Genomic DNA, 18,439 nt, shown 5'->3' on the forward strand with positions numbered 1-18,439 from the left:
TTTAAGGCTAAAAACTCTCAAAAAAACTTCTTGCGGTACGACTTCGCTTTTTAAAACATTAATGCAAACTGCCCCGCTATCAGAAATGTCAAGTCTGCAGAATGTGAGGTTTATTGATCATGATAGACCAGCTGTCTGGTATTCTCATCAATGGCGCTCTGCTGTTCAGCATCAATCTTGACTTGATAAACACTTTCAATCCTCTGCAGCTTCTATACTTTCTCCTTACACCCATCACAGTGTACTTTCACTTTGATTGCTCAAGAGCTGGTCTGGAGGAGCGTAAAATCTACATCAAACAAAGACATCAATTATACAAGGCTACAAGCACAATCAATCTAAAAGATAACATGGAAAAATTAACACATTGTTAAGTCACACTACGCGCAATTGATTAGTCATTCATAGTTTTTCTTTACCTCATAATTGAAAATCAAAAAGCGAAAAAAATTACACGAACAAAAAAAACAGAAGAAAATGTTTCAGAGGATGATTAAACTTTAGAAAATACCTAGGGAAGGTATGTGTGAGCCACTTATTGACGCAGTATCCCTCACCAGGGTGGGAACCCAGATCACAAACTAACTGTCGGTTGCAGTCATGACATTTGTCAGTGAAACAAATCCAAGAGAGTAACTGTGGCGCTTCAGCTAGCTTCATACTGATTGCGGCTCCTCTTTGATGACGTAACCTGCTCTGGTACGGTTGTGGTTCTCCAACATCTTGATCGACCCCTCCCAACATCATATGTTGACCTTGGGAACACAGTAACCTTTTCACCTTAATCTGGTCGTATAAACGTGGGAAATCAGGATCTTGATCTACGTAAAACTTGAACGAGGCCTCGCTGGCATTGCGAACATGATTTAACTTTCACATCCTTCAAGATTAATACTCTCGAGACACTTAGACTTTGTGAGGCATCGAACTTCAACCAGATTCCTTGGGTGGCTAAGATCGATCTTTTTAAGGCGCCCACGGTTCTGTAAAATAAAACGAAATGGAAATAATAACTTGATATATTCATATAACTCCAAGTCCTGCATTTACTACATGAAAATACTGAATTTAACCATACCTGATCTATATCCCCAAGTGTCTGGAGATGGCTACTGGACATATAAAGCTCAACAAGAAACAGGCAAAATTTTTTGATGGTGGCATAGATTTTCCCTTAATACCCCGCCAATAGTGATATCTAATTTTCTCGGGAAGAAACTCTAGACCTTTAGGAAGTTGGAAGTCTATACCCCTTCTTTAACCCGCGGAGGCCCGCAAGCCCGATGAGTTTTTACTCGGTCCGGCTCGCGAGAAAGCCAGCCAGAGCCCACTTCTGTGAGTAGAGAGCCGAGCTTAGTTTAGAGGTGTGAAACTCGGCCTGTCAAAAGCCCGCAAGGCCCGGTCCATAAAAATCCACCAAGAAATAAAATATTATACATGCATATAATATATCATACATATATCAATTATATGTATTTTATGTAATAATTATACATAAAATATTATATATGTTAATAATACTAGATTTAAAATTTTATATTTCTTTATATTATAACTTTATACTAGATTTAAAATAAAACTGTAGCATTATGAAAGAACTATATAGAGTAAACTTCTCATAATTAATCGACACTCAACTGATGTTATCGGTACTAATATTTAGGGACCATATTAAAACTTTATCTAATTCAGACCTCGTCTGACCGTCAGAATTTACAGTAAACCAAAAACACCACTAATATGCCATAAGGGATGACCTATTATCAAGATGTCATAAGGGATGACCTATTATAAAGATGCAAATGTCGAAAGCCGTTTGTATATATGAAATTATCTAATTTTTGTCACCGATCGCATCGAGAAAACTCATTTGGCAAAACTCCGGTTAATGAGGTTTTAATATGTCAAAATGTCTCTTTTTTGTTGACCGTAAGTACGGACAGTCAAACTATATCCAAAACGAACGAAATTTTTAATGAGTCCCCCAATATATATACTGATCACATCTACTGGTGTTGATCAACCGTATTTAGAACCGGAGTTGTCGATCGCCGAAGTGTCCACTAATGTATCATAACTTTTATACTAGGTTTAAAATAAAACTATCGCATTATGAAGCGACTATATGAAGGAAACTTCCCAGTCGATGTGATCGGTATATATATTTAGTGACCCTGTAAAAATTTCATCCAATTCGGACCTTGTTTGACCGTCGGAATTTCTAGTAAACCAAAAACACCAATATGCCCTAAGGGAAGACCTATTACAAAATGCGAACACCAAAAGCCATTTGTATATCTGAAATCACTTAACTTTTGTCATAAATCCTGCGTGGTTGCAACGAGGAAACTCATTTGCCAAAGCCTCGGTCAATGGGGTTTTACTATGTCAAAACACATCTTTTTTAGTTGACCGTAGTACGGATGGTCAAACTATGTTTAAAACGGACGAAATTTTTACATGGTCCCTAAATATATATATATATATATATATATATATATCAACCACATCAATTGGTGTCGACCGATAATATTTCGAAACTAGAATTTATTTGCGACTTTTTTTAGAATGTTTTCTAATAATTCTTTTATTGTTACAAACCTTTAAATAAGAGTATTATGTTTTTTTTAATACAAGCCTGCAAGGCCCGGCCCGTATAAGCCTACAAGACCCGGTCCGTATAAACCCGCAAGACCCGGCCTGGCCCGCAAAAGCTAATAAGACCCGTTTTAAGTGGGCGGGCTCGAATCTTTATATTTGTGAAAATACCCGACCCGAATCTGTCCGTGACTTATTTAAATGTACTAAAGCCCGACTCGTTAATGAACCCTAGTTGGAACTTACTTTTCAATATATATTCTAGCTGGGACAGGTCTAGGTATCTTAGATTATACATTTCTCTAAAGATTTGAGGATTCCAATTTAGCTCTCGCTTTGCAGACGTGAAGTTGGAATTAAACTCCCTTGGGCAAAACTGCAAAAGGCCTGAACTTTTGCAGTTCCCTGAAATCACAACCGAATTTAGCACACGTACAAATGACTATATGAGCATACATGTATAAAGGACTACATTAACTCATACAAATCTAAATTTTCTTCAAATTGTATTTCTTGTGTGTTTATACTTTTGAAAGTGCATGCAATTGCTTGAATAAAGTTGAAGAATTAAGTGCTTACTGTATTATTTTGTAATACATGGTAGACATCCTCAAAAGCATACAACCTAGAGCGTTCACCTGCTTCTGCAGGACATTCTTGGCGGACAATCTCACGACCCATTTCTTGTATCACATCATGCATCCATAACTTACTGTTTCTTAGTTCTATGAGAGACATTTCGACGAGAGCACTAATATCACGACTCACATCTGAACTACAGCCATCCAAAAGTCCTTTAGCATCTTCTATTTGCTTTCCTTTATGAAAACATGCTATATCATGAAATATGTTCTTCTAATCTTCTGTTAATACGTCATAACTCACTTGATACACACTCAATTTTTCACTGGAAATCTTTTGCATTTCGTTCAGTGTGCCTTTATAGAATAAAGGACGCAAAGTTCGAAGGGCTAATGGAACTCCTTCAGCATACTTGACCACTTTTGTTAAAACTTCAGTAGAGCATGCTGCGAAAGGGATATCTCTAGGGGCCTTCAACTGGAGGAGCTGACGAGCTTCAACATCATCTAATTTCTTGACCTCGTAAATCACGGTATTATAGTTACCACCTCCCATCACTTCATCAAGTAGCCTTTTATCTCTAGTTGTTATCATGATTCTACTTCCTGAGCCAAACGGAACATGATGATGTCCAACTAAAATTTCCAGCTGCCTCGAATCATCCACATCGTCAAGAACGACGAGGACCTTTTTACGGCCAAGTTTTACTCTAGTATTGTGGTATATACTTTCACCCTGGATATCTAGACTTTTGTCCCCTATTAATGTACCGAGAAGTTTGCTTCGCAGATCTTTTAGTTATTTTAGTGTCCCAGAACCTTCTCTGACATCACACAAAAAACAACAGGCATCAAATTGTCCAGCGAGACGGTGAAATACAACATCAGCAAGGGTGGTCTTCCCAATACCTCCCATACCCCAAATACCTACGAAACGAACATGTTCATCTTGAGGGACAATATATAGCAAGGATACAATTTTTTGAACCCGACCTTCAAGTCCAACAAAGCCACTTAATTCATAACTCGAGGACTCATAACCCAACTTCCTGAATCAAATCGGAATCATTCCTAGCACATATGAGCAAAAGACATAATTAATAGTTGCTATAAAAGGGATACACTTTTAACTCTCTCTTTTTTAAAAACTATTCAATATTATAATCGAGTATTCATGACAAGTAGAAATTAGCATACAAGTTACAGAGGCAAGGCTTACCTGGTTGTATTTGATTCAATCCCAGATAATTTAGCGGTTTGGTCAAAGCAACCTTCCACTTGAGACGCTCAGACTCAGTTTTCCTCTCTTTGAAACGTTCTTCAAGTTCATAAGTCCCGCTCTGGCGTCGTATATCTGATACAACTGTTTCATAAAAGATGGGTAACACATGCTGTCCATATTTTTCCCTGCATTCCAGTATATGCACAAGTTCATCCAAACACCATCGAGAAGAAGCATAGTTTTCCGAGAAAATGATCACGGAAATCATGGATCTCTCAATTGCTTTTAGTAGGGCAGGTGTGATTTCTTCTCCCCGCTCAAGATCGTCATCTATGAAAGTCTCTATCTTCTTATCATCCAAGGCTTTCTTTAGATGGCTGGTAAAAGTCATGCGGGTATCAGGACCTCTAAAGCTGAGAAACACATCATATTTCTCCTATGTTGCACCGATATGTCAGTCGGAGGCGTGTCGCTGTATCCGACACGTCCCGACGCTCCGATACGATACGATACGTCTTTTCGCCGTATAAGACACGTCACGTGGCGTATCGTAGAACGACACGCCACGTCAGCATTATTTAACAAAAAAAAACTGAAAAACCCTAAAATCTAACATAATCGCGGGGCGCCGTTCCTCTCCTCCTCTCTCCTCGCGACCCGATGTTCCTCTCCTCGCGACCCGCCGTTCCTCTCCTACTCTTCTGGTTGGCAACGAAAGTCTCTGGTTGGCAACGAAGGCGTGTCTCTGGTCGTGGTCGGTGACTCTTCTTCTGGTCACGGCGGGGTAATTCATTCTCATTATTTTTCTAGTTTCATTCAGAAAGATCAAAGATGTCATCTTTACTTTCATGTGTGTATTCTGATGCTATCTTACTTTTGAGTTTTAATGCTTTCAACTTGTGTTCCTGGTGCGGCGATTAATGGGTTTCATCACTTTCATATTGAGGAGGGTGAGTACTGAGTTTCCTAGTGTTTTTATGAGCTTTTGTGAACATCTATCTTGTTACAAGTAATGGAATTGGATTTATATTTAGTGTGGTCGTTTAACTTTCTGTTTGTTTGGTTGATCATTGCTGCAAAAATGTGACCCGTAGCCGATAGTAGTTTTGCTTTTTATTGTGCCAAGAACTGATTGAAATTGGGATCATGATATAGTGGTTTTAAAGCTGGAAGTAAATTGTTAGTGTTGTCTGTAAGCTAAGATGCAACTTAGTTGTAGGTATTATGAAGTCAAGAAGCTATCTTTGTGAAGAAAAGTTGTGTAGATCAATGAGAATTAAGCTGTAATAATGTTTAGAATGTGCCAGCTTCATATCTGATAGTGTAACTAACTAGCTAATCAATCTACAATGTATCAAAGTGAATTCTAATGATTTTATAGCTTTCAAAGTATTTTGATATGATTGTTTGGCTTGGAATAATTCTTATTTAAAGTGGCATGTTTTTTCCACATCTCAGGGAGGGTGTACCGGAGTTTGAGATAGATATCTGGAGTGCTGGAGTAATTCTGTATATTCTACTTAGTGGAGTTAGAGTACCTCCATTTTGGGCCGGTAAACAAAGTTGGAGACTGGCATTGGGCAGATTAGAAGCTTTGTGTGAGCACTGAGCAGGTACCTCCATTTCACTGTTTTCAGTATGATTATATATTCACACATGGTAAGACAGGAAAAGTATAATGGATTGGTGTCTGCAAGTTTCAATTAATCATTGAATCGGTCTGTATGTGCATTAATAATAACATTGGTGATCAGTTTTTAGATTAAAATTGGACCTAAATTGGGTAGTGTTTGATAGCTCAAGTCGATGTAATATTGTAATATTATAATAGTATTGTTAATTTATTTTATGTATTAAAAATATATATAAATATTTTTTATTTACCGTGTCGAAAGAAGAGTTTTTCAGATTTGCCGTGTCGCGCCGTGTCGTGTCGCCATATCCGTGTCTGTGTCCGTGCAACATAGTATTTCTCTCTTAGGGGAATGTCAATGGAAGCAGAGGAGGAGACCATATAACAGAAATGGTGCAAGGCCAAAACTCAGGACATGAGCGTTGGGATCAAAGCTTGACAATCCTAGAACATTATATGGTTAGAACTTAGAAGTTAGAAGTATATATAGATTAGGGGTGGGCATAAAAAACGGAAATCCCGATCTCGTCCCGAAATTCATAGGGACGGGACGGGACGGGACGAAGGTCTAAAAATGTTCGTCTCGTCCCGATCCCGTCCCGTTTCATAATAGTGGGATGAGACGTAGGACGAATAATTACTATCCCGCTTCGTCCCGTCCCGTCCCACCTTTAATAAAAACTTAAAAATTCTTATATATTTGTATCAAAATAAAACTAATTTATGTTTTTAATAACTCCAAAATTATATCAACTCAAATAATAATGGTAATTATAATTTTTTGAACATAATATGCATTTTTTTTGTTAAAATTTTATTATTGAATGTTATTTTGTTAATGAAAAAGTAAAAATATATGTTTTTATTTAACTTCATAAGAAGGTGGGATTTGTCCCGTCCCGTCCCGTCCCAACCGGGATTAATCCCGAGTGGGATGCATTCTTAAAAATCCTCGTCCCGTCCCGATCCCGTCCCGATTAAAAAGAGTGGGACGGGACGTGGGATGAGTCATGTCCCGTCCCATCCCGTGCCCACCCCTAATATAGATACATATACGAACTGATAGATAATAATAAATTCATACAATAACACCCAAAAATGTTGACACAACTGTCTATTCTCCTTCTCAGCCAAATTACTCCCTATTCATCAAATTCATGTATCTGGCAATCGCAATCATATGGCAAATCTACATAAAGTTAAGAAACTGAGGAACTTGACATTGTGAAAACAGAATACATGTCCATACACAAATAGCTAGAAACTCACCGTCGGTGGCATTTGACTAGATTGATCAGATACCCACCAATCGTGTATGGTCCTACAAAACCAAAAGTAACTTACAGTCAGAAGTTCAGGACTATAAGTTTCACAAGAAAATTGATATAATTATGAACCGGATTGCAAAGTCATTCTTTGGTGGGAAAACTGGGATTTAAAGCATAGGCAATTCAGAAGCAACATGTAAAGCTAATCGATTACAAGGACGCCAAACCTTGAACACTCCTGGACCTCTAATTGACCATATCGCAATCAATCAACAAAAACAAAGCTGTCAGAACTGCTGCCTGCACTTGGCTGGTCACGTCGGGGACTACCTCGGCGGTGATGGCATCGACCGGGGTTCGAATCGTTTATTGGATTGGATCAGAGGAAAATGCGAGGAAATTTATGGGATAATGGTTGCAACTTGCAACTTGCAACGACTTTATGAAACGCGGCCGAAGTCTCTGATGACCCGCCTAGTGACCGCCTAGGCCTCCTAGCGACCGCGTAGCACAGTAGCACTTACAGGCTATGTTTGGTTGAATTTTGGCCGACACAAAAAATACCATGTGAAACACTAGAGGCAACATAACAACTTAACAAAGGCAAACAGTCAAAACCATAAAATGAAATGTTATAAAACTAAACTAGATTTGCAATAACACAAGCGATATTGCCTATTCATCACTTTTGTACATCCAATTTGGTCATGAATACAACTAATCAAAGAACTGCAAAGATCAGTTTATACATGATCTTTGCAATCATTTGTAGTTCGATCTTTGTTTAATCACCTAGCAACACCAGACTTTCAATGTACTCACCGCCATCAAATAAGTTGTCGTCAGCTTGCAACTTCAACCCAGGTCAGAGTAGTCCAATCTCAATTGGCGCGGGATCTGTTGCTTCCATCGTCGTCGTTCCTCTTCCCTGCGTCGTCTCCATCGTCACACCTAGGATTTCCAGTTTCTGACCTGAACCACACTTGCCCGACCCGTTCCAGCCACCCGCTCTGTCAGGCCCAACTCATCTTGGCCTCCTTTTGTCCACCTCACCCAAAAATTTGATCAGTACACCAGGAAAAAAAATGTCTCGTTGGTAGTTTGGATTCTTGGGTTTCCGAATTAAAGCTTGAAATTGAGTTTCGTAACTTCAAAATGATCAGCATAATATGGGTTGCAAAGAGACCACTGGTTTATGCTTTTATTGATTTTGTCTACATGAGAGATGTTGAGAATGTTATTCAAGAGTTGGATGGCAAGAATGGTTTGAGAGTTGAGTTCTCACACGACACTAGACATGCTTTGGGCCAATACTGCACAAATGGTAACATTTCTATGACTACAAAGCCTCGAACAGGTGGTAAGATTAGTACGGTTTTAAAAGTTTCTAATTTTGTTGGTTATGATACTTTGATTATTGATTCTGATGCCTCTGATCATATGAGTTATGATAAATCTTACTTTATTACTGAGTTGTCTTCTCCACTAGTGTCTTATGTCACTAATGCTAATAGTGATGTTTTTTCAGTGTTGGAGAGAGGGTCAGTTTGTATCACACATACTTTAGAACTTCATAATGTTCTATACGTGCCTGATTTATCACATCAATTGTCATATGTTCCCCAGTTAAACATTGAGTCTCGATGCTCTGTAACCTTTATCCCCATGTATGTGATTTTTTAGGATCTTCTCACCATGGAGATACTCGGTCGGGGGTATTTGAGAGGCAGATTGTTTCATCTTGTTCAGACATATGCATGACAACAACCAGGAGCACAGCCACCTACCACTATGACAGCAAGTTCTAATCAACTAAGTGAAATTTGATTATGGCATCATCGATTAGGACATTCATCATTCCATATTATGAAGAAAAAAGAGCATGCCTTATTTGTTTATGGTGTGAATGAGTCATCTTTGCGTTGTGAAACATTTGTCTATGCTAAGAGTCATCATTCTACCTATTATCTGAGTTGTTCTAAGAGTCATGTCCCTTTTGAATTAATTAATTCTGATGTCGGAGACCTTCCAAAGAGCCTACAACCACGGGTATGTGGTATTATCTGTTGTTTATTGATGAATGCATTAGGGTGTCATGGATTGCTCTCCTTCAGACCAAAGATGAGGTTTTTCCTGCTTTTCAAACTTTTCATATTTATGTCCAAACACAGTATAATTAGGTGTGTAAATGAACCGAGCCAAATATTAGGTTGTTCATGTTTGGCTTGTTTTCATTCAATCGAGCTCAAGCCGAGCCAAAATTTGAGTTTTGTGCTTCATGTTCAAGTTCGGCTCGGCTTGAAAAAACTTGAGCTAGGCTCGGGCCGGCTCATTTTATTAGATGAAATCGAACTCAAATTAAGCCGACTTGAATCATAAGAAATTAAAAAGAAAATTTAGAATCTAATGTCATCACATCACACAAAATCCTTTTTATTTGTAATAAACTAAAAATAACAAATCAAACCTTTTATAAAACTTGAAGAATTTAACTAATTATTTTAGAAATAAACATTTTCAGCTTTTTTGAAATAATATTATATTTTTAATATTATTTTTCATATAAATATTATACTTTATATACACTATAAAAATTAATAAGTCAACCTTAATTAATAAACGAGACGAGCTTTTAACAAGCCCGAGCTAGCTCGCGAGTCGAATGAGCCGAATATTGTTGTTCAAGCTCGGCTCATTTTCAAGGTTGGGTTAAATATTGAGCTCTCGGCTCATTTAACTTTACGGGCTGGAGCCGAACGGGCTAAAAACGAGCCGAACACGAGCGGCTCGAGCCTACTTGCAGCCTTAAGTATAATAGCACAATTAGAGTTCTTCGTTCTGATAATGGGGGAGTATGTCAACCGTGTCTTTCAACAGTTTTGTAAAAATCATGGGATTGTTCACCAAACCACATGCCCACGAACACTAGAGCAAAATCGGGTGTTCGAAAGGAAAAACCGTCATTTCCTTGACATGGCCCGTTCTATTCTCTTTAGTGCTCATATGCCTAAGTATCTCTGGGGTCATGTTGTAGAGGCTTCAACTTATTTTATCAATCGTCTTCCATCTAGTGTTCTTCATGCAAACATTCATGTTCAGGTTCTTGCATCCCATGTCCCCATTCCCCCTTTTCACAATATACATGCCCGTGTTTTTGGGTGTGGCCTTTGTTCATGTTCTTAAAAGTCAGAGAAAGTCTAAGTTGGATCCTCGAGCGATCAAGTGTGTGTTTGTTGGTTATGGAAGCAGTCAAAAGGAATACAAGTGTTATCATCCACTACCAGAAAAGTACTATGTCACTATGGATGTTACTTTCTTGGATGACATGAGTTATTTTACCTCTTCTAATACAGCCCTTCAGGGGGAGAATTCATTTTTTTAAAGAGCTATATCATGGCGAGAGGGAGGAAACAAATGTAGTCATTACCAGAGATACTGTGACTCCAATAGCAAAATCTCATTCTGAGGTGGAACCTCTAGACAATCAGGTACCAGTAGTAGCATGAGCTTATTCTGGGGTAGATAATTCAAATAACCAGGTACTAGCAACATCAAAAGCTACATCAGAGGTAGAAGCATCAGACACCCAGGTTCCAGAAAGATAGCCAATAGTTGAGAGCACATATGCCCCTTCTGCCATCACCCATACCCCTGACCAACAACTTCCTGGTGTTGAAGATCACTCATCTGAGGTATGTCCATCCACTAGTACTTGTAGTGAGTCTGATTGTGGGCAATATTGGTTACCAAACAGGTCTACTAGAAGTCAAATCCTCAAAAGATATGAGCCTAGTTTACAGACCAAATCAAAATATTCAGTAGCTAATTATATGTCCACTAGAAGATTATCAGAATCATATGAATCTTTTGTGAATCAAATATCTATTGTATTAGTACATAACAAAGTGCATGATGTATTGGGGGATTCAAAATGGAGGAAAGCAATGAAGGAAGAGATCAAGATATTGCAGAAAAGTGATATTTGGGAACTTGTGCCTCCACCACATGGCAAGAAAGTTGTAGGGTGTCATTGGGTGTTCACTGTGAAGCATTATGCGAATGGATCAATAAGCATGTATAAATCAAGCCTTGTTGCAAAAGGGTTTACTCAGACATATGGTATTGATTATGATGAGACTTTTGCTCTTGTTGCAAAGATGAACACTATCTGAGTTCTCATTTCATTTGCTGCTAGTTTCAATTGGTCACTCGGACAGTTTGATGTCAAGAATGCATTTTTTCATGGAGAGTTAGCTGAAGAAGTGTATATGAGTCTTCCTCTAGGGTACATAACTACCTCTTCTGGTGATTTTGTTTGCAAATTGAGAATGTCTCTATATGGTCTCAAACAGTCACCTCATGCTTAGTTTGAGAGGTTTTCACAGTTTATGCTGAAAATTGGTTACAAACAGAATAATTCATATCATACCATGTTTCTTAAGCACCAGCAAGGGAATGTTATGGCCTTGATTATATATGTCGATGATATGGTGATTACTGGCAATGATATTGTAGAGATGGATCAGCTATAGAGACAGTTGTCGTCTGAGTTTGAGATGAAGATTTGGGTGATCTCAAGTACTTCTTAGGAATTGAGGTAGCAAGGGGAGAGACGGTATTTACTTGTGTCAGTACATACTTGATTTACTGACAAATATAAATATGTTAGATTGCTCACCTATTAACACCCTCATTGAACAAAACCATCGTTTAGTAAAATATCTAGACCATACACCAACTGATCAGGCTCGCTATCAGAGGTTAGTTAGGCGCTTGATTTATTTGACCCATACTAGACCAAATATTGCTTATGTAGTGAGTGTAGTGAGTCAGTTCATGCATAATTCAAGTGAGATTCACATGGATATTGTTGTGAGAATTTTGAGGTACTTAAAGTTAGCTCTAGGGAGAGGAGTAATGTTCTCTGAACACAATAACATTATTGAGGTTAGTGGTTTTACAAATGCAGACTGGACTAGAAATATTACTGACATGAGGTTAAAATCGGGTCACATTACCTTTGTGTGAGGTAATTTGGTCACATGGAAGAGTAAGAAGCAAAAATTGTGGCCCAATCGAGTATTGAGGCAGAGTACAAAGGTATGCCTCATAGTGTGTGTGAAATGTTATGACTGATAAATCCGCTACATGATTTGGGTGTTAAGTTAAAAAGTTATATGCAATTGTATTGTGACAACAAAACAATAATTGATATATCACAAAATTAAGTACAACATGATCGTACTAAACACGTAGAGGTGGATCATCACTTAATAAAAGAGAAACTATATGCAAAGATTATTAGCTTTCTTTTTGTCCCTATTGAAGAGCAGTTTACATATATACTCACTAAAGAAGTTTCTAAGAAAGCGTTTTATGACTCACTCAGCAAGTTGAGCATAACTGATGTGTATGCGTTAACTTGAGGGAGAGTGTCAGCGTGAGTCATAGAATGTAATTTAGGGATATACGTCATATAGTTAGTACTTACATATTCTGTATATGGTAATACATAGTACATAGGATTATAATACAATGTAAACTCTATATGTAAAATATATATGTAGCCTCCAGTATGAGATAAATAGATATCTGAAAATTCATTTTCAAAATCGTATCATATTTGACTAATTCCGGTTCCAATAAATTATGTGGATTCCAAGTTATATATAGCCATTTGGATACATTCTGCTCTACGTTCATCTATGTACATATGCGCAATCGGAAGCTCATTTTCTGTGCTAAAGCCGAATGTAGTTCTTTTCCGAGTATACTTGTATCCACCTTGTTCATTGACTCTTCTTTCATCATCCACAAGTCAGTGGTCCAGTTGCCATTCCTACAGAATTTATAGTATTGAAAGAAGCAAAGTGATTCTCCACACACTTTTACTAGCAACAACTTAAGGTAATCTTCATCTAACACCATGAGTTCTTGAAATTCTTCACTGCCGGTATCAAATGCTACAATCTTACATCCTGATTTTGTCTTAATACTCCAGTATACTGTTCCATTCAAAAAAGCACTTCCCAAGTCCATGTGACTGGAGTTTAAACAAGAAGGGGTCGCCCGAATCCTCTTCCAAGAATTCGTACTGAATTTATAAACCTCAACTACCACAGAAATCCTTGTATAAGGTCGGACAATCCTCACAACCATGTAATCATTAAGCTCTGGATGGAATCCAAATGAGAGACTACTGGCCGGAATTTTATCAGATCGACCAGTCGGTCTCAATCTTCGGAAGAAGCCTATACTCGTGAATAGATGGGTTTCATATGCATATACGACTATTCCGGTGAAGAACTTGATCAGAGATACAGATAAGGCCATTGCATGAACCGTATATTCGAAATTGTTCACATTCCATAGGGAATGTCTTATCAAGCACATCTCAAATGTTTCAGCTGAGAAAAGAGAGTACTGACAATGTTCTGCAGCTTCATCTATGGTGGAGTGGTGGTAAGCATATAGATATCTATCGGAACGTCTTGCTACATTCCTATTAAGATGTGATCGAGCAAAACCTGAGCTCCCAATCAAATCTCGCTTGCATCACATATGTAACTCATGTATATTATGATTTTTTGATTTCCTATGACAGTCATTTTATTTATTGCAGATTGCAGATTGCAAATCCTCACTATATAAATAATCACCATCCTTTTATTGTAAAATCATTCCAAACACAATCAGCTCTCCCTCTCTCAAAATATTCTTACTTTTTCACTTGTGATAGAAAGAAATATTTTTCGAGTTCGTTGAGAGTTCTACTTAGTAGTGTAACTTCCTAGAATTGTTTAGTCATTTTATCCTGAGAGACAAGCGCCAAACATCCTTACACCGATAGAGGAGGCGTAAACGTCTTAAATCATCAATCGTTCGGTCTTTTAGTTGAATTCATATTGAATTCTTTCGTGTTCTTCATCATTAGATTTTAATGTTGTGTTATAATTATTTATAATTCATTTTATTAAATTATATATGCAATATATCAGTGTTTTGCTAACAAAAGTGATGCAAGCGAATCCTACCGAACTTGCGAGTTTAAACCACTCAATGGCTCCAAAGTCTCCGATCGACTCAGACAGAAGTCAAACAGTCGGCGAGAAAGACTTTTATATGATCAGAATTTAATTTATACCAGCTACGGTTTTTAAACCAAACACAATAATATCAAGGAAAACAATACATGCATGCAACAGGTCATGGGAAAACAGTCAAAACCAATGGAGAAATAAACAAAGATTTAACAATAAAACTAGATTTCCAATAACACGAACAAATTATAACATCACTATTCTAAATCTAACAGGTCATAAACAATCAATTAAACTTGCCATTCTAAATCACTTGAAAGAGCAAACCATATAAAGACCAGTTCATACATAATCTTTGAAGTACTTGCTTAATCACTTAGCAACACTAGACTTTCAATGCAATCACCGGCTTCGCGTCCAACAAAGTCTTACCTAACTGACTGCTGCTTCAACCTAATTCCAGTTCCAATAAATTGTTTGGATCGAAGGTTATATGTAGCCATTTGGGCACATAACTCTCTACGTTCATTTGCATACCAATGTGCAATCAGAAGCTCATTTTTTATGCAAGAGCTAAGTGGAAAACAAGATTTCCTTTCCAGGACCAGGGGAAAGCTATATTTGTAGGAACCTAAATTCTTAACAATAAAACTTCAAAATTTAGAATGCTAATCTACAATAATCTCAATGTAATTGAAATTATAATACAACTGTTGAATATCGATCCTGAGTTTAATTAACAAACTCAGTTACAACTTGAATCCAAACACACTGTTTACAATTAAGTATAAATTACAGTTGTAGGATTCACTCAAGACTCACCAAAACTAAATAACTGAATCAAACAGTACGCTGCTGACAGCTGCTCGAGTTACCAACTGCAACTACGTACAACCTGCGGTACTACCCCTTGCATCATTGATTGGTACACCGGGATTGCAAACACAAACATGGTCAACTTCACAGCTTGTATGAGTAAACTGAATATTATTACTCAACAAATAAACAACAACAATAACATGCAACAATGGCAATAGAAAATGCATCACATCTCAATCAAAGTTAAGTTCTCGACTTAACATTATTATCTCAACAACAATAACACAACGCCCAATACACATCCTACAACACTCCACCTCTTACTCAAGGTCCAACACACACCACTAAATGAGAAACAATTAATGAATCATGCAAAAAAGCATAGTTCAGGAGTTCACGTATAACAAGAAGAAAATTACAAAAGAATATAAGTGATTCCTGCATAACATCTTAGTTCATAAATCACTTAAAAAACAGTTAGATACAAGAGATAATTAAACAAACAACAAACACAACAAAACACAAACAAAGGAAATGTAATAAATGACATTTTTAAAACATGTGTACTCATGAGACCTGGGTAGCCCACCTGGTTACCCCTCATGCAGTACAAGGCAGACAGAATAAAGCTCTAACTGATCGTAACAAACACCCGGCCAAAGGCTTGGTTCCCGATTTAAATGTCATCACCGTCCGAAGACCAGAAAACGTTTTAACAAGACTTAATGTTAAAACCACGTACAATATAATCAATCCACCTATGATAATATTGTACAAAACCAAGCGACTCTCACAACATCACAAAATGAACAAGTCATACAATTAAACCAATTTACCGGAAGGTACATTTTCTTCCCTTCCGCCAATATTATCAAAATATCCGCATTCAATAAACCAATTTATCGGAAGGTACATTTTCTTCCATTCCGATCTCTTCCTCTATATCAACATTTAAACACATTCAAAGATATAAAATACAATATAGCAACGTATATATGTATGTTGTTATTACCAGTATATTATATCAATATCAACATGCATATTTCAAATTCATTCTCACATTCACCATAGTCCATAATCACTAAAATCTTTAAAATCATTTATTAAAATAGCGTTTCACTTACCCATGAACCATAGACGATCAAGATCAAGTAATTTAAACCAAAACATATTTGTAGAACAATTTTTATAAGCTAGTGATGCAATGACTATGTTAACAACTCAAACTAAATTCAATAATTATAACACTACTTTGATAATTATTGTGAGGTTTACTCACCTTAGCTCCCGCTGCGTCTTCTACTCAAAATAAGGAATGTACTAGATACCACAATCACTCCATAACCAAGCAACAAGTACCTAATTCATATCAAGGTTGCAAGTCATTAACACTTAGAGACACGAAAACAACAATTCAACTTTCCCCATTTAAACTCTAACCCGCAAAAGGTCATTTGAACCGCAACTCATTTGAGACTAATTACCCAAACTACCAAGGTGTTATTATGTTGACCCTAGTGAATTCAACATTGAATCCACATGTATTTACTTCTAAATAAACAACGATTCGCAACTTAGTAACAATTGAAAATAATAAAGTTCTAGCTCAATTGACGCTCCATCTAACCCGAAGACTTGTCACCCGAGACAATGCTTTCTCCTAAGGTCTCTAGACCCTTGCTAAGCAACAACAAATTCAACCTAAAATTACTAAATATTTAATAATAACTAACTTACTCAAGAATTAACCTAACACATGCAAATGACCTATGTAAACGCTCGTATCGACAAACACATCACAATGAAGTAAATCATTACTCCGAAACATGACCCAACACACCCCTCACTATCATTGTTCTGATGACCACCAATGATCACTACCACCACAATCTAAACAACATTTTCAACAACTTTCTAGTTGACACCAAAGTCTAAATCGAAACCTAAACAGTCCAATCGACGAAGAACATAAAATCGGCATTATTCACATACTCTAGAAAAAGAAATCGTCGATTCTCCTTGTGTGTTTTGAAATAGATAAAACTGTCTTAAATGGTTGATAAACATCCTACAAGCTTTAAAACACAGTAAGAATCACCTTGATTGGTTGCCGGAGGAGGGAGTTCTCCTCACTTCTTCAAACGGGACAGCCGCATTGTTTCTTCATTTCTGGGCTTCAAACAGCTCGAATCTCTCACAAACACTAACTCATATCGGTAGGGGACGAAGAGACGGTTCCAACGCCACCGGTCTCACTCAAGTCCATCGCCAAATGACGGAGATATGGCCGGAGAAAGATCCGGCAAACAAACACTAGTACAGCGAATTGTTGTCTTAGGAGATTGCTACTGCAAGCCTCTATCAAACCATACAAGTCAGTTTCTAATTCATCCTTCATATACAATTCTAACTTTTCCTGCATTTTGATTAGTTATAAAATTTTAAAATAAGAATTGTTATTGTTATATAGATTTCAATTTGTTCTAGATTGCTGTAAATTCAATTACTCTACTACGGGATATATCAAGCAAAAAGATCGATCAGTATCTAATTGATACATTCGTTGTAACGCCACATATTCTAAATTGTTCTCAAGTCCATAAGGGATGTCTTAAAGTCAAGCACGGCTCAAATGTCTCTCCGGAGAAAAGGGAGTGCTGACCTTGTTCATCTATGGTGGAGTGGTGGTAGGCATACAGATATCTATTGGAGCGTCTTGCTACATTCCTATTGAGATGTGATCGAGCAAAACTGGAGCTCCCGATCAAATCTCGCCATGACTTGCACACACACCTGAACCGAATAAGGGATTTTGGAGGTAGTCTCAGTAAATATCGATCACAATCTCTTCCGGATTGTACTTGATACTACTCATGATGATCAGAAATAACTAGTAGGATCTAGTAATATTTTATGGTCTATTTATATATATAGTCGCGAAAACCTCACCTGGCCGGTATAGGAATTCCACTGGAGTAGGCCTCTATTCACTTCCCTAGCTAGTCAAGGGAAATCCTGAATTAACAAGAACAAGCTAGTATATATTTGGTCAGATAGGAAAAGAATACAAACGTTAATGTTGTTTTCTTTGTCTTAGCTGATATATATATATAAACAAAGGTCTTAGCTGATATATATTTGGTCGAGATATATATATATATATATATATATATAGCTTAACAGGTCTGTTTGGCCAAAACGTATAAACAAATTAAAGCATCCGAAGCATTTCTACTAATTATCTTCTGCATTAATTACTAGCCCAAATACTAATTAAC

General features: G+C 37.2%; 1 protein-coding gene and 1 pseudogene across 1 annotated transcript; both read right to left on the reverse strand.

The window, feature by feature from the left end:
• Positions 1-2,922: 2,922 nt before the first annotated feature.
• LOC126797184 (disease resistance protein Roq1-like) lies at positions 2,923-4,792 on the reverse strand. Its single transcript, XM_050523853.1, has 4 exons — positions 4,399-4,792; positions 3,507-3,938; positions 3,196-3,416; positions 2,923-3,003 (listed from the first exon to the last, which is right to left on the reverse strand). The coding sequence occupies exons 1-4, from the start codon at positions 4,790-4,792 to the stop codon at positions 2,923-2,925; spliced, it is 1,128 nt and encodes a 375-aa protein (XP_050379810.1).
• Positions 4,793-13,005: 8,213 nt separating this feature from the next.
• LOC126797185 (F-box/kelch-repeat protein At3g23880-like) lies at positions 13,006-18,036 on the reverse strand (annotated as a pseudogene).
• Positions 18,037-18,439: the final 403 nt, after the last annotated feature.

Source organism: Argentina anserina, chromosome 6 (assembly GCF_933775445.1).
Source record: "Argentina anserina chromosome 6, drPotAnse1.1, whole genome shotgun sequence".
In the NCBI taxonomy this organism is placed as follows: Eukaryota; Viridiplantae; Streptophyta; class Magnoliopsida; order Rosales; family Rosaceae; genus Argentina; species Argentina anserina.

Bases quoted from the DNA above. Each gene is read 5' to 3' on its own strand.
- LOC126797184 (XM_050523853.1), bottom strand. From the start codon at position 4,792: ATGACTTTTACCAGCCATCTAAAGAAAGCCTTGGATGATAAGAAGATA. The intron at 3,939-4,398 runs GTAAGCCTTGCC...GTACATTAATAG, and splicing joins ATTGAATCAAATACAACCAG to GGGACAAAAGTCTAGATATC. The intron at 3,004-3,195 runs GTATTACAAAAT...TTGTGATTTCAG, and splicing joins CTTTTGAGGATGTCTACCAT to GGAACTGCAAAAGTTCAGGC.